This window comes from Mchenga conophoros, linkage group LG13 (assembly GCF_057382185.1).
Source record: "Mchenga conophoros isolate Kocher_MC1m ecotype Shallow Benthic linkage group LG13, M_conophoros_male_GT1.1, whole genome shotgun sequence".
In the NCBI taxonomy this organism is placed as follows: Eukaryota; Metazoa; Chordata; class Actinopteri; order Cichliformes; family Cichlidae; genus Mchenga; species Mchenga conophoros.
The window spans coordinates 14,866,940-14,881,166 of NC_140538.1; the positions used below are offsets into that span (position 1 = coordinate 14,866,940).

Here is a 14,227-nt window from a genome sequence, read left to right on the forward strand (position 1 = left end):
TGAAATGTATGCCAAAGTCATGTCCTTAAGAAATATCTGGCTAAGACCTGACATAGGAACCGAGAGATCCCTCTGGCCCTATCTATTGTGCACTGACACCTCATCTCAGTGGAAGGGTGCCTATCCAAAAGCCATTCTGGAAGAAGGGAAATGCCAAATTACACAAGAACTGGACTGAAAATTGGAGTTAACAGTTCTGATGGAGTGATGAAGCCAAATTTGAACATTTTGGTTGTAAAAGTGTAAAAGGGAGGTTAGGGGAGGTACAACGGTGAGCGTCTACAGCCATCTGTAAAACGTGCTGGAAGCTCTGTCATAGTTTGGGCCTGTATTGCAGCCAGTGGTGTTGGCGGTCTTCTCAAAACTGCTTGAGTTATGAAGACAGAAAAGTAGCGTCAGATTTTGATCTAAAATGCAATACCATCTGGAAAGCTTCTGATTGGCAACAGCTTCATTTGCCAGGATGACAATGATCCCAAACACACTGCCAATGCAGTAAAAAGCATACCTGGATTGAAAAGCACACAATTGAGCACCATCAGTCATGGATTTGACATTATTAAAGTGGTGTGGGATCATCTTGACTGAGAATAAATGAAGAAACCGCCCACATCTAAAGAAGAGCTTCGAATGTCCTTCGAGAAGCCTGGAGAACTATTCCTGAAGACTACTTAAAGAAAGAAATTTAAGATAGTTCAAGCTGTGTTGAACAATAAAGGTGGCATTACCAAATATTGCCTTCCAGGCTGGTAAGTATTGTACAAACTCTGTATTAAATAATATTAAATATTAAGTAGTGAGGAAATTTCACGACTGGACTTGTTGCACAGGTGGCATCCTATCACGGTACCAGGCTGGAATCCTCTGAGCTCCTGAGAGTGACCGCTCTTTCACAAATGTATCTGGAAAAAGTCTGCATGCCAAGGTGTTTAATTTTTTAGACCTGTGGCTATAGAAGTGATTAGAACATCTGAATTCAATGATTTGGATGGGTGAATGAATACTTTTAGCAACATAGTGTACTTTAAAAGATTAACTACACTATTATTTGACTGACAGGTTGATGTCAGAAGTCATTGGACTACTTAAACAAGTAACTGTTTTTTTCATCTCTGCACTGAAAAGAAGCTGTAGACACAACATGAACTATCTTTACCTATAAGGCTATTTTCAAACAATGATAAGGCACACTTATTCAACACTAGCACCCCATTATAGCTGTCTCTCTGTGCACACACAGAATATAAGCCTGGCTTTAACTCTCTGTAAACTCTGGCTGGTCATATCTGCCGTTTTGGTTGCTTCCTTTTGTGTTAGGAAGCAACTGTAAAATGCTCTTGTCTTGTGCTATTTCTCTGTGGGTTGATCACATGCAAGTAGTCATGTGATCCACTGTAAATATCAAGTACTGACTGTAACATCTTTAAGAATTTCTTAAACAAATCACTGCACCTGACTGAGTATACACTGACACACTGATCAATATTAAAAGTAGTCCTTATTTACAGACCTAGCAATGATACAAAAACACACAAGAAACACACCTTCTCACCGATCTGATTTTGACAGTACTAATGCAAGAAGGCAGGAAGGAAGTATCACTATTGCGTTTGCTAAGTCAATTTCCTGCGCTCTGGTTCAGTCCATTTCCAGTGTGAGCCGTGCGATCAATCTGCAGCTCTGGACATGATATCATGTTACATTGCGATACTACGTTGAATACAACATGAAGTTGCCATATTGCTGCTGAAGTGTATATTTGGCGGGGTATTTTACAGGCCTGGAGATGCTCAGAGAAAGATTGCTCCGGGCTAGAGCATCTCTCCTGCCCATGATGTCTCACTGTCTTTTATCCTCTCCCTGAGCCTGTGCCACCTCTCACGGGACCGCAGACCCAGGCAGGCGGCCAGCTGGTGGAGGCTCACTGGGACCACCAGCAGAGACACGAACAGCATAAGGGGCTCAAGGGGGAAGACACTCCATGTAACAACACACTGCGCCTACCATTGCACTTAGTAATCACTTCTAAGGTTTCCATACAGGCTGCTGGCATGATCACTTTTGTGTGTCTGCAGGGATTTTAGCTTTGTGAATAGTTACATCAATCTTTTTGTGCAAACGTGTGTGTGCGGGTGATAATGATGTGAAAGCATATGTCTGGATATACCCAAGATGCCTCTTCTCTCGTATTCTTCAATGTGCAAACTCTGTCTGTGTGTGTGTGTGTGTGTGTGTGTGTGTGTGTGTGTGTGTGTGTGTGTGTGTGTGTGTGTGTGTGTGTGTGTGTGTGCGCACACGAGTGTATTACAGGAAAACAGTGACTAATGTCTGCCCTCTTCTCTTCCGTAAGCTGATCTGTCCCTGAGGCGGACAAGAGGGCACCGGATTTTCTCTTCCAAGAGACGCTATAGAAACGCTGCAAAGACAGAAGCACATGAACCCTTTATTACTGCGCGGGCACACTCAGCACTCATGAACTCAGTGACGCCCATGAGCGGCCGTTCTTGTGTGCCGTAAGAGCATCCATTTCCGAGTGCCTTAAGGTCAACTTGGCCTCCATTACCTAAGCCACAGCATCCAAGAGAGATGACCCATGTAGTGCTCAGACAACACAAGCTGAAACTGGTAATGCAGCATTGCTCCCCTCCATGTAAACATGGAAAAAGTGGCGTTGGGACAAACAAGAAAACCTACACAGTTCAGGCTGATGATGTCTATACACATTAGGTTATGGTAGCAGTATGAGATCAAAGACACTTTAATTAAAAACTAATTGATGATGCTCTGCATATTTCTTTATTTTCAAATGCATGAATGTCCTTTTTTGTGAATAGGAGGTCAGTAGCAGTCTTTCAGTGCAGTCATATTCTCCATTCAGGGGCACGGAAGGTAACACTTATTTTACCACTATTATAATGGACACAGTATCTGCTGCATACATAATTAATCGATCACTGTTTTCCACATTGATAACAGCATGACCCTGGTTCTCATCTCGTCTTTGCTGCTCACAATTACTGTGAAACATGTGACACACTCACAGAGCTTCAGAATCAGAAGTGCATCATATGTGCTTCGTGGTTAGAACCACTGCAATCGGGCCCGATAACTCTCAGGATAGTTATCAAGCCAGGCAGGACTTACGCGGTTTATCACAACTCTCATATGGATACATGAGGGTTTGCAACATGTTAATGTGGTTGTTATTCCGCTCCAAGACTCCTTTGAAGAGCTGCAGCTTAGATGGGAAAGTAATTTTTGAATAATGCGCAATAAAACTCCTCAAAAGGTTCTGCAGAGCCACACTTTCCAGCAACAAGCACTCTGCTATAGCCCCTAAGAGCCGTTTGGAATAATAAGAAGGCAAGCAATAGTCAAGGGTGAGACATGTTGAACTGCGCCGGCAAAGTGAAGATCTGTTCGCGCTATTTTTAACTCAGAATCTTAATGAAACAACCCCCTAGCACCCATGAGCTCCCCTCTTCTTTCCCACTCAATGAATCCATTCAGTTGAAACACGCTCAGGCAGTAAGATGAAAAATGGTGCTTAGAAATGGCTGTCCAGCTTCAGTGATTAATATTAGAGTGAGAGAAGTGATGATCTATTATTGAACTCCCAGTCTTCACAGTGCAACCAGGATAAAAGTGATAAGCAGTGGTGCCACAGTGTGTAATTACAGATTACTCTCATCATTAGAGCAACCCACTTTGGAATGTGTGTTGTAATTAACTTTAATTTAGGTGCAAACTCTTTAAAAAGCCTTTATTCATATCTAACATTGAATCAATTGCTATTTAGATAGATAGATAGATAGATAGATAGATAGATAGATAGATAGATAGATAGATAGATAGATAGATAGATAGATAGATAGATAGATAGATAGATAGATAGATAGATAGATAGATAGATAGATAGATAGATAGATAGATAGATCGATCATACCGGGTCCACTGCCCCGTGAAGCGAGTGTGGGACAATTGATTTTTGAAATAGGTTAGGTCAAGGAGGTGATGTGTGCGCTTTTGTCGCGCAAAGGGAGGGTCGGGGTTGTGCAGACAGATGGTAAACAAATATTTGACAGCAGCCAGCAGCAGCACTGGGCTTCCTCTGTGGTGTGTTTGCAGGGTGAGCGGGCTGAACTATACAGGAGTTGTCTCGGCTCTCCAGTGCCCAGTTCTGCGTCCTCTGAGAGGAAGAGCTGCTGTAATTGGTTTCTCAATGAAGGATCATCAGCAGCTCCCCGGAGGCTTGGTGGACTGTAGCGCAGCGCTGCTCCATCAATCGTCCGTTTCCCGGATTTGAACGCTGCTTTGCTCTTTTCTTCTGAAATAAACAAGTGCGCAGTGAAGGGGACTGTCGGAGCATCATCACCCTGCGCGCTTTAGACGGGGATCTTTTGTGATCTCTTTTTTTCCTCCCCCAAACCTGCTAAACGAGTATTGGGAGTTAATCGTTCTGTCCACCTCGGGGAGAATATCGACAAAGTTTAACGCAGATTTTCGCCATGAGTGATCTGGAGGACGACTTTGCCAAGATCCTGCTGCTAAAGGAGGAGAGAATAAGGGACTTGGAGAGGCGGCTTGCCGATCGGGAAGACGAGATTCAAGAACTGAAGAGAAAATTACACAAATGTCAGTCTGTTCTGCCAAGCGCTCAACTTATTGGACCCAGGACCCGCAGGGCGCAGGGCATCTCCGCGGAACCTCAAACGCACCAGGACCTGTCAAGGCAGGCGTTTCGAAAATATGCCAAGTCCGACTGGTAAGACAGTTTACGCAGGCGGTCGTACTTTATTGCTCTGTTATTGCGCCCATGTGTCTGCTTTGTGTCCCGTCTTAAAAGATTTTCTGGGTGTTTTTCTTCTGAGTTTATTTTTTCTGGTCATAAAAACTATTCATCAGCATTTCGTTACGAGGATGTACAACTCTGTTTCGAGAGGAGAATACATGTGGCGACAAAAAACAAAAACTAGAGGCTCAGACACACACGGCTCACTGAGGCTCCTCTGTGCTTTGTCTCCACATAGTGTTTCTGTCTCTTTATGATCTTCTTTTTTTCTAAATGGGAGACTCAGAGTTTTGCCATGAATGGACGAGCACTTCCATTCTTGCGGGCCGATGACGCAGCTCCAAGGCAAGCTTTAGAAAGAGCTCCTAATTGATCAGATCCATCATGGCAGCCCCACGGGACACAGACAGGAGGAAGTGCGATGCATTATTGGCTTTTAGTAGCTGGACGCTGAGGACCCGAAGTGCATGTCTGAGGATATTTAATACTCCATTAGAAAACGCTTTGTTTGGCCATATGCTTCCTTCATCACCTTCAGGTGCTCGTTTTAGGTTCACAATCCTTATTTTGAGGATTTCATCTGAGGTATGATGTCTGTATAGATAAAAGAAACTGCATTTTTATTTAGTCCTACTCTGCTTAGTTTGGTTTTGCTGTGTTTACTCGAAAAACCAAAAAGTTAGCCAAAGAACTTTTTCTTTTAATTTATTCTCACCTCATTTTCTATCATCAGAACCCCATCAGAATAAATTACTTATTACATTGACATCACACACATGCACAAGCAGACATCAGCCTGTTGACTCGCTTAGTGCAAGAAACAATGGGGTTAATAATATTAACATGGCTAGACTATTTCCAATCTTCATTTGCATTAATAAACTGCAGGCAGGAAAGTCCTCATTTGCAGTCATCAACGGATGCTCGCTGCGCTTTCAAAGGCAAACAACCGCAGGGAGAGCCCCCAGACAAACAAACACAAGACAGCCCAACTTTAGAGGGATGAAAAAGTTGCAAACGAGCTACATTAAAGTTAAAAATAAAGTATCTCCATCAAATTGTCAGCCTTCCAGTGGAAGCATGGCTCGGTCTCAAAGTGATCAAATTATGAGTTTATTTTCAGCTGCTGAGTAACAGTAAGTGCCACAGTAAGGCTGCAGGAGTTGACAGACGGGAATGTGCCCATGCGCTCTGAGGATAAACCGGAAGTAAACCTAGAAAACGTGCAAAACGGCAGTGACATGAAGTCTTTGTGCTGCCGGGGTCTGGTGGAAGGCGCCCACATGAGCTGCTGGGGGTCTCTGACCCCTCTGTGCGCCGCAGAGGAGTAGGAGACGGTGTGACCCCCCTCATCCACCACCACCACACACGCGCACCCCACTGAATCAGGACGTGGCACCAGGCGGCGGCCCGCCCCGCTCCTCAGATTACTGCAGCATGGAGCTCCGGATCCTATTTCTATTGATCCGCATAGGAAAGGGGCTCACTTGAATGGCTAGAGAGGTGAAATTTAAAGCGCAGAGGTGCTTTGAAGGACAGTGGGAGGGCTTTTTGTTGATGGGAAGATGCGGGGCTCCAACATCGAACCTGAAATCTCCGGACGTCTGCAGTTTCAGGTGCTATGAAGCAAACTTTGCTGCTGCTTAAGCTCTGTGGTCTGCCCCCATCCCTTAACAAAGATAATATAAACCATGATTTTTTTTAATTAGCTCAGAGAATACTGCGCTACATTGGATTATTTGTATGGTTTTCTTTTGTTGTGGTTCAATGAATGACTTAAACAGAAAGTTGGGTTTGCTGGTTGTTGAGCAGGTCTTCCTCTCATGTTCAACTTTCACAGATTACCTCTGTTGTGCTTTGTAGCTTGCGGTTCAGGTAGTAGAGCAGGAAGAGCAGGGTTCACGGTTCACTCCATGGCTTTTCATATCGAGCATCCAGACTATGCTTGGGTCTCGTGCTTTTACAAGGCACGAGACCCAAAGTTGCTCTCCATGGCAGGCGAGTTTAACAGCCTCTGTTTAGCAATTTAAGCACAGTCTGAAGAACATTTTTCATGCTACTATGCAGTTTCAATACATTTTCATTTGATCTTTGTAAACCCCGATTACCCATTAAAAATCACAGACCTACATGTTATTACTTTGAGTGATATTACTAATATTAATTCCTCCGATTAATCGCATACATCCCCCAAATCCTACATTTTAATGCTCTCATGATCCAGTATCACTCACTACATGCTGATTTAATGTCCACAATCATCCTCAGCCTGGAGAGCAGTGCCATGCCTCATTCTTGATTGTCTGCGTTGATCCTTTAAGCCGCCACAAGAGGGCAGCTGAGATCTTTTTATTAGACCATCTGTCTCCATTTCGGTTTGTTTACATGTTTTTTGTCGGGAAAAATATGTCTTAAACCACCGCACCAAAAACACCTATCTCTGCAGTCCGAGAAATCTCCTCGCTTTTGTCCTCACTGTCAGCCGGTGACGCTTCATCCTCTCAGCACAGTAATTGCGATTTCAGCCTCAGTAAGTCCTCATCCTATCAGATTGTTCTTGGCACTTTATCCTCTTCTGAATTTGTCCAGAGAGCAGGAGGCCAAATGCTGTTCGCTGAGCTTCGGATGAGTCATTGGGATAATGTGGACAGGCACCAGCGGCGCTCGGAGTGCATACAACACCAGATTAGATGAGAAACGCGGAGCTGCGCCTCATTAGCTCTGACATTTTTGTGTGTGTCTCTGCTGCTGCTGTTTGACACTTTTTTTAAAAATATGAAATTTAGCAAACTGACTCCATTTTGCAACAAAATTTAATTCAGAAAAGTGTTTGGGGAAAGTTTAATTTTCTTCACACCCAACACAACATGAAAAACAACATTCAGGTTCAAATGAAATATTGAAAACATCTTCATTCATATTTTTACACCGAGGTTCATTAAGTTTTCCATCACCTTCAACTTCTATTAAGGCTCCTGTGCTCATCTATTTGTTACACGCAGCCTCAGGGTGAGATGCCGAGGTATGATGACATGGTTCTTAGAGCAGTGGCTTCATGGGAGACTCTCTCTCTCTCTCTCTCTGGAGTGGCAGACTGCACTGTGCTTCAGATTCCTGTAGGCGCCCTTCTCGCCATGCGCTCTCACCGGGTCGCAGCCTGACGCACTCGGGGAGGACGGTCCTCCGCTGTCACAGCACCGTGGGAGGGAGGGAGTGAGCGAGAGAGAGGGAGAGAGTAAACTTTGCATGATTGTGGCTGAGACGCTTTCTGTGCTTACCTTGACGATCGCGTGCCACGTTCTTTTTAATCCCCAAACATCTGTTTCTGACAGACAGAATCAGCCACAGCAGAGACAGGGGTTCCTTCCTCTCAAGCTTTTCATGACGAATAAAGTTTGTGAGCCGCGTGGCAGAGCAGAAAGGATAAAGACTCGGCTGCATACCTTGAGATAAACTTCCTGGGAAGTCGCTCATTGTCGCCGATTAAAATGGGCACCTTGCGCGACCTCCAGTACGCGCTCCAGGAGAAGATTGAGGAGCTGCGCCAAAGGGATGCCCTCATCGACGAGCTGGAGCTGGAGCTCGACCAGAAAGACGAGCTTATACAGAGACTACAGAACGAGCTGGACAAATACCGCTCCGTCATCAAACCGGCGACCCAGCAGGTCCACAAGCAGAACGACTTGCAAGAGCAGCAGCGAACGAAGAGGCAGGCAATTTCGGCCGAACCCACTGCCTTCGACATCCAGGATCTTAGCCATGTCACCCTACCGTTCTACCCCAAAAGCCAGCAGTAGGTGTTCAAATTCTACCCACAGTCTTTATATTTAATATGCTCGATATTTTTGCATTCACTGTCATGCTTCCGTCTGAATTGATTCAGTCTTTGTCACCTTTTCGATTCTTGTGCGTAATGATGCGTGTGGCGCAGCAGGTACTTCACCTGTAGCGCACACTGGGATAATGAGGCAGTGCTCTCCACGTACTCATGCGCGCGCACCAAGAACACCCCCCCCCCCCCCCCCCCACACACACACACACACACACACACACACACAGCGGATGTTTTTGCAATGACACGATATCTTCAACTATCAAAATGAGACAAATATTAAAACCTCAAGAATCCGTGAAGCTGTCCCTAGTGACGCCCATGAGCAGGATTATGAGCAACATAACGATCAAAAGTTGACTGTACATAAACTTGATCATAGTCAAATATGAGGGAGAATTTGCATGCCATCCCGGTTTGGAGAACTGGTGGTGGGGACTCTGTGTAATGTATCAGTGCCTGTTTTATACAAGCTGTGATCCTGTGACAGGCAGTCTTAACAGGCTCTCTGTGCATGTTTACCTTATGATTTCTGTCTTTCTCACTCCCTCTGTCTTTCCAAACTCTTACGCAAATACGGCTCTCCTGCTCGACGTGGTCTGAAACAGGAGGTCTGGATCTTAAATGTAGGCTGGCACTAAATTTGCCTTCTGTTGTGAAGTAATCCATCTCTCTGTTGGTTTAAAGGTTGAGCTATTATGAATCAACACTCCCCTGGTTGACAGGGAGAATATTTACCTAACATTTCTTTAAACATATTAAAAACTGCACATATTGAATTTAATGAAAAGAAAATATTGCCCTAAATGCTTAGCGGGATACTCGAGTTCCCAAAAATAAATAAAAGGGATCATTCCTATGGAAGTGATTGGAATATTACGAGTCCTGGAGCTAAGTTATCTTTTTCTATTCTCATATTGATTTTTTAAGCCTAAGAGGAAAAAAGATTACAGCCTTCAGATTTTACAGTGAGATCAGTCACGTCAGATACGAATGTCATTATTCGACTGACACGCAAACAAACTCAACAACAAAGATTTCATCAAAGAAGATTCAAAAAATGAAGGGATTTATTTATCTGAGCAGCAAAAAGCCATTAGTCTTTGTTATACCTGTCAGCTCCCTGGGTTTGTGAAAGCACACAAAACGCTCTTTTCTTATGTGTATTTTTTTGTTTGTCTGAGATCCTGAACACTGGTTTGGAAGGTTAGCTGAGGAAAACACCAGAGTGACCAATTCTTTTAATAACTGGCGTAATTCTGAGACTTCATTAAGTGATTTTCTTGAGACTCTTGTCAAGACTTTTAGCACTTTACTTCAAAAAGTGGTTGATTATCCCGTGATTTAATATTGGAACAGATCAGAGAGAATCTCCAGTTAAGAAAATATCAATTATGATGGGAAAAGACTATTTCAAGATTTCAAAAGAAAGAAAAGATGAGTGGCAGCGGTTTCTTAAATAATTTCTGATGATGATCCTCAAAGGAAAGCTAAAAATTAACTCATTACAATGAGGCTGTTTGAACTTCCATCAAGCCTCTCTCAGCGACAGCTTCAATTTTCCATTAAACGTCTGCCACACCTGTTCACACTCCTCATTTGTTAGAGAATGGCATTTTCTCTAATATTGCCCTTCTAATAAGCATAGAGATGAAAAAAATAATAATTGAAAAACAGCCAGTGTTGAATGCAAATGACTGTAGTGTGTTTTTGCGCTTGTTCTCTTATTAGTTGAGCACTGTTCTTATCTTACTCAGGCAAAGATGTCCAAACTGGTTGGACATCTTTGCCTGAGTAATTTGGAGAAGTTTATATTTTTCTGTAGAAAAGCAGTTCATTTAGATTGAGTTTGTTGTTGTTGTTTTTTTGTGCATGTTAATTTATACTGTGGGCTAAAACAAGTTCACTAACTCTTTATTTTCCTTTGTTACTGAAGTTTACTGATAATATCTGTTAGATCTGGCTAAGTGTTTGTGTTTTTCTTTCATTCTCCCCTCTCTTTATCTTCTTTACAAGGCCCATAGAGCACTCTTTACTCGTATGCTATCCATTCTTTTCCCTCTTTCTGACTTTTATTTCTCCTGGCCTCTCCCACTTTTCTGCCATGCCTTTTTTTTCCTCCTTAAAGAGCATAGTTTCTCCTTTTAAGGAAGACTGAACTTGCTCAGTCTAAACTTCTGTAGTGGATGAAAGAAAATATATCGCTCTCACAAAGGAGACGGAGGCAGATGTTTTCATAAGGGTTGGATTTGGAAGATGTTGCTCAAGAATGGCCACGATCATGTCTGCCCTAAATCTCCTGGGTGTAAATTGAACAGAAATAGGGTCAATGAGGCACATTTCCAGTGGACTGGAGGTCAGCCTTGGAAAAAAAAAAAGATTTCCAGCTAGTTCCTGTTGAGCCTTTTTCACACATGTACTGCAGGCCTGGACTTTTGTAGATGGTAGATGTAACTGACATACACTACAAGTTAAAAGTTTGGACACACCTTCTCATATAATGGTTCTTTATTTTAATGATGATTTATGGTGTAGATTCTCACTGAAGGCATCAAAACTATGAATGAATACATATGCAGTTATGTAGCAAACAAAAAAGTGTGAAATAACTCAAAACATGTTTTATATGTTAGATTCTTCAAAATAGCCACCCTTTACTTTGATTACTACTTTGCACGTTCTTGGCATTCTCTCGATGAGCTTCATGAGGTAGTCACCTGAAATGGTTTTCCAACAGTCTTGAAGGAGTTCCTTGAGATGCTGAGAACTTGTTGGCCCTTTTGCCTTTACTCTGAGGTCCATCTCATCCCCAACCATCTCGATTGGGTTTAGGTCAGGTTACTGTGGAGGCCAGGTCATCTGGCGCAGCACTCCATCACTTTCCTTCATCGTCAAATAGCCCTTACACAGCCTGGAGGTGTGTTTGGGGTCACTGTCCTGTTGAAAAATAAATGATGGTCCAACTAAAAGCAAACCGAATGGGATGGCATCTCGCTGCAGGATGCTGTGGTAGCCATGCTGGTTCAGTGTGGATTCATCAAACCAAAGCTCAGATTTCCACTTGTCTAATGTCCATTCCTTGTGTTTCTTGGCCCAAACAAATCTCTTCTGCTGTTGCTTTTTCTTAGTCGTGGTTTTGTAGCAGCTATTTGACCATAAAGGCCTCCTCTGAACAGCTGATGTACAGATGTGTCTGCTAATGGAACTTTGTGTGACATTTATCTAGCCTCTCATCTGAGGTGCTGTTAACTTGGTATTTCTGAGGCTGTTGACTCCATGAATTTATCCTCAGTTTTCAGATTGACTGACCTTCAGTTCTTAAAGTAATGATGAACTGTTGTCTGTCTTTACTTAGCTGATTGGTTCTTGCCATACTATGAATTCTAACAGTTGTTAGCTGTGTACTAACCTGACTTCTGCACAACACAACTGATGGTCCCAACCCCATTAACAAGGAAGGAAATTCCAATAATGAACCCTGACAAAGCTCACCTGTGAAGTGAAAACCATTTCAGGTGACTGCACCATGAAGCTCATTGAGAGAAGGCCAAGGGTTTGCAGTGCTGTCAACAAAGCAAAGAGTGGCTACTTTGAGGAATCTAAAATATAAGACATATTTACAATTATTTATCATTTTTTGTATGCTACATAATTCCATATACTGTATTTTGCCTCATATGTTTATGTCTTCAGCATCTATCTACAATGTAGAAAGTAGTAAATGAGAAAGTGTGTCCAAACTTTTGACAGGTAAGTGCAGTTGTATGTGTGAGTGAAAATGTCAGATTCAGACCTCAAGTGGTCTCTACCAGCTCACAAAGGCCATGTAGCGTCTAATTGCTCCCAGGTGAGAATAGCTCAGGTCATAGTGAAACCACTGTCATTTGTCATATGTCCTGCCACCTGCGCACCCTACTCATGCAGCATCCTCACCTAATACAAAGGAGTGCTGCCAGCTCTGAGAAGCAGATCATCTTCTGTTGCACGCTACACGTGAGCTGGACAATATCCTGGCTCGATTCTCCTAAAATTGTTTAAGTTAGTCTGTGAAAATGCCTCGAGTTAATTATGCGTAAAGTGTGCTGTCTTTTCATAAAATGAAATCTATTATGAAATATCAGTCCAAAAAAACTGCGCTTCACACCATTACTATGCTCCTTTCAAACTAATGAGATCTTCTCTTCCTGCAGACAACTCCCCCCCCAAAAAATTACAACTCAAGGAGCAAGGAGTCAGATCTGAACATAGATTGTGGAGTGGGAATAAAAAATAAGTGCAACACCTCAATCCTCCCTGTTTAAAATTCGCACAGCAGCATGTTTAGACTCTCAAGGGCAGAAACAACTTCTTTATAATCCAGGTTGCTCAGTTAGAGCAGCTCCATTTACGATTCAAGTCTATTAAAAAATCCAGTGGATTTGGAAGCTTGTTAGCCTGAAGCCTCTCGCGTTGGTTGGTTGCTCTTGTTATTCTGTAAATGATCTAAAATTTGAGAAGAGATGACACGTATAGGGATCGTGGAACATCTATAGGAATGCACATACATGATCTTTGTCTTTAAGATTATAGAAATCCAGAGGCCACATGTGAGAATTAAGGTTCTTTTGTGTGCTTTCAAAAAACCCCAAAACGTTATTTGGGTTTTCCAGTGAAATACGACACGTAGCTAATGTTGTTCTCTGGTAATTTAGTTTCTCACGTTTATATGCGAGTGTGAAAAGCATCGCTGGTCGGAATCCACAGGCTTCAGACCCTAATTTGGTATTCATGGTCATGAATGAAAAGCACAATTTATTAGAGCCCCGCTAATAATTCAGCTGGTGTAAAAACAGTGCAATAAAATGTGCAGATGTTGGTGAAAGCTCAAATGGTAGCTGCTTCTGAGAAGAGACTGGCATCGCTCTTTTAAGTGTTTTGGCATTTAAAAAAAGAAAAGAAATTTGAAACAGCACCACTGTCTCATCCCAGACTCAATAATGTGTTTGAGGATTTATTGAAGAAGCGTTTGAGTGACCTTAAAAGTTCAGCATAAAGAGAAATAAAACACTCATTGTGCAGTGAAACATGGCCTCATATACACTTGAATCTGCAGAGGAGGTTTGTAGAGTTTGCTGTTCCAAAATAACAGACAGGTTGAAAAACATAAATCTGAAAGAAGTAAAAAAAAAAAGGGCACTGTTGATGTTGTAATTTGAAGTTTTGTTTATGCACTTTTGTTCCTTGGCGAGGACTTTGCTGCAGGCTGGCAGTGGAGAAGAGAAGCCTGCGTGTTGTGGGAGCACTGATTCATAAATGCCTTCTAGGTTATTTGCCCTTTTAGCAATGAGCTCTCCAGGTGATCAACAATGCACTAAGAAATCCGTTTCTGAAAAGGGCACTGAGCACAAAAAGGCAAGAGGCAGTTCCCCAGTGCCTTTGAATACTACTTGCGGGGCATAGTGGGCTGCTTTTGTGGATTTTTTTTATGAATTAGGATATTGGCCTCTCTTCTCAGTGTGAGAGGTCTCTTTAATGGTTTAACCCTGGTACATAACCTCATTCATTTAGCTGCCAGAGAAGCACATACACAGCGTGCAGCTGAGCAAATGGAACTGTGGCGATGC

At 42.7% G+C, this 14,227-nt stretch overlaps 1 protein-coding gene across 3 annotated transcripts in view; it reads left to right on the plus strand.

Annotated features, from left to right (window-relative positions):
* Nucleotides 1-4,263: 4,263 nt before the first annotated feature.
* Nucleotides 4,264-14,227, plus strand: part of LOC146560994 (cGMP-dependent protein kinase 1) — a 100,033-nt gene continuing 90,069 nt past the window's right edge. The window contains exon 1 of one of the 3 annotated variants that reach the window (XM_085296660.1): nucleotides 4,264-4,765. In XM_085296660.1, the coding sequence (XP_085152786.1) occupies nucleotides 4,509-4,765 (257 nt within the window). In that variant the 5' untranslated portion in view covers nucleotides 4,264-4,508. Of the gene's footprint in view, nucleotides 4,766-6,157; nucleotides 6,409-7,932; nucleotides 8,586-14,227 lie in introns of those variants that run through there. The other 2 variants (XM_085296661.1, XM_085296659.1) reach the window with 2 other exon arrangements.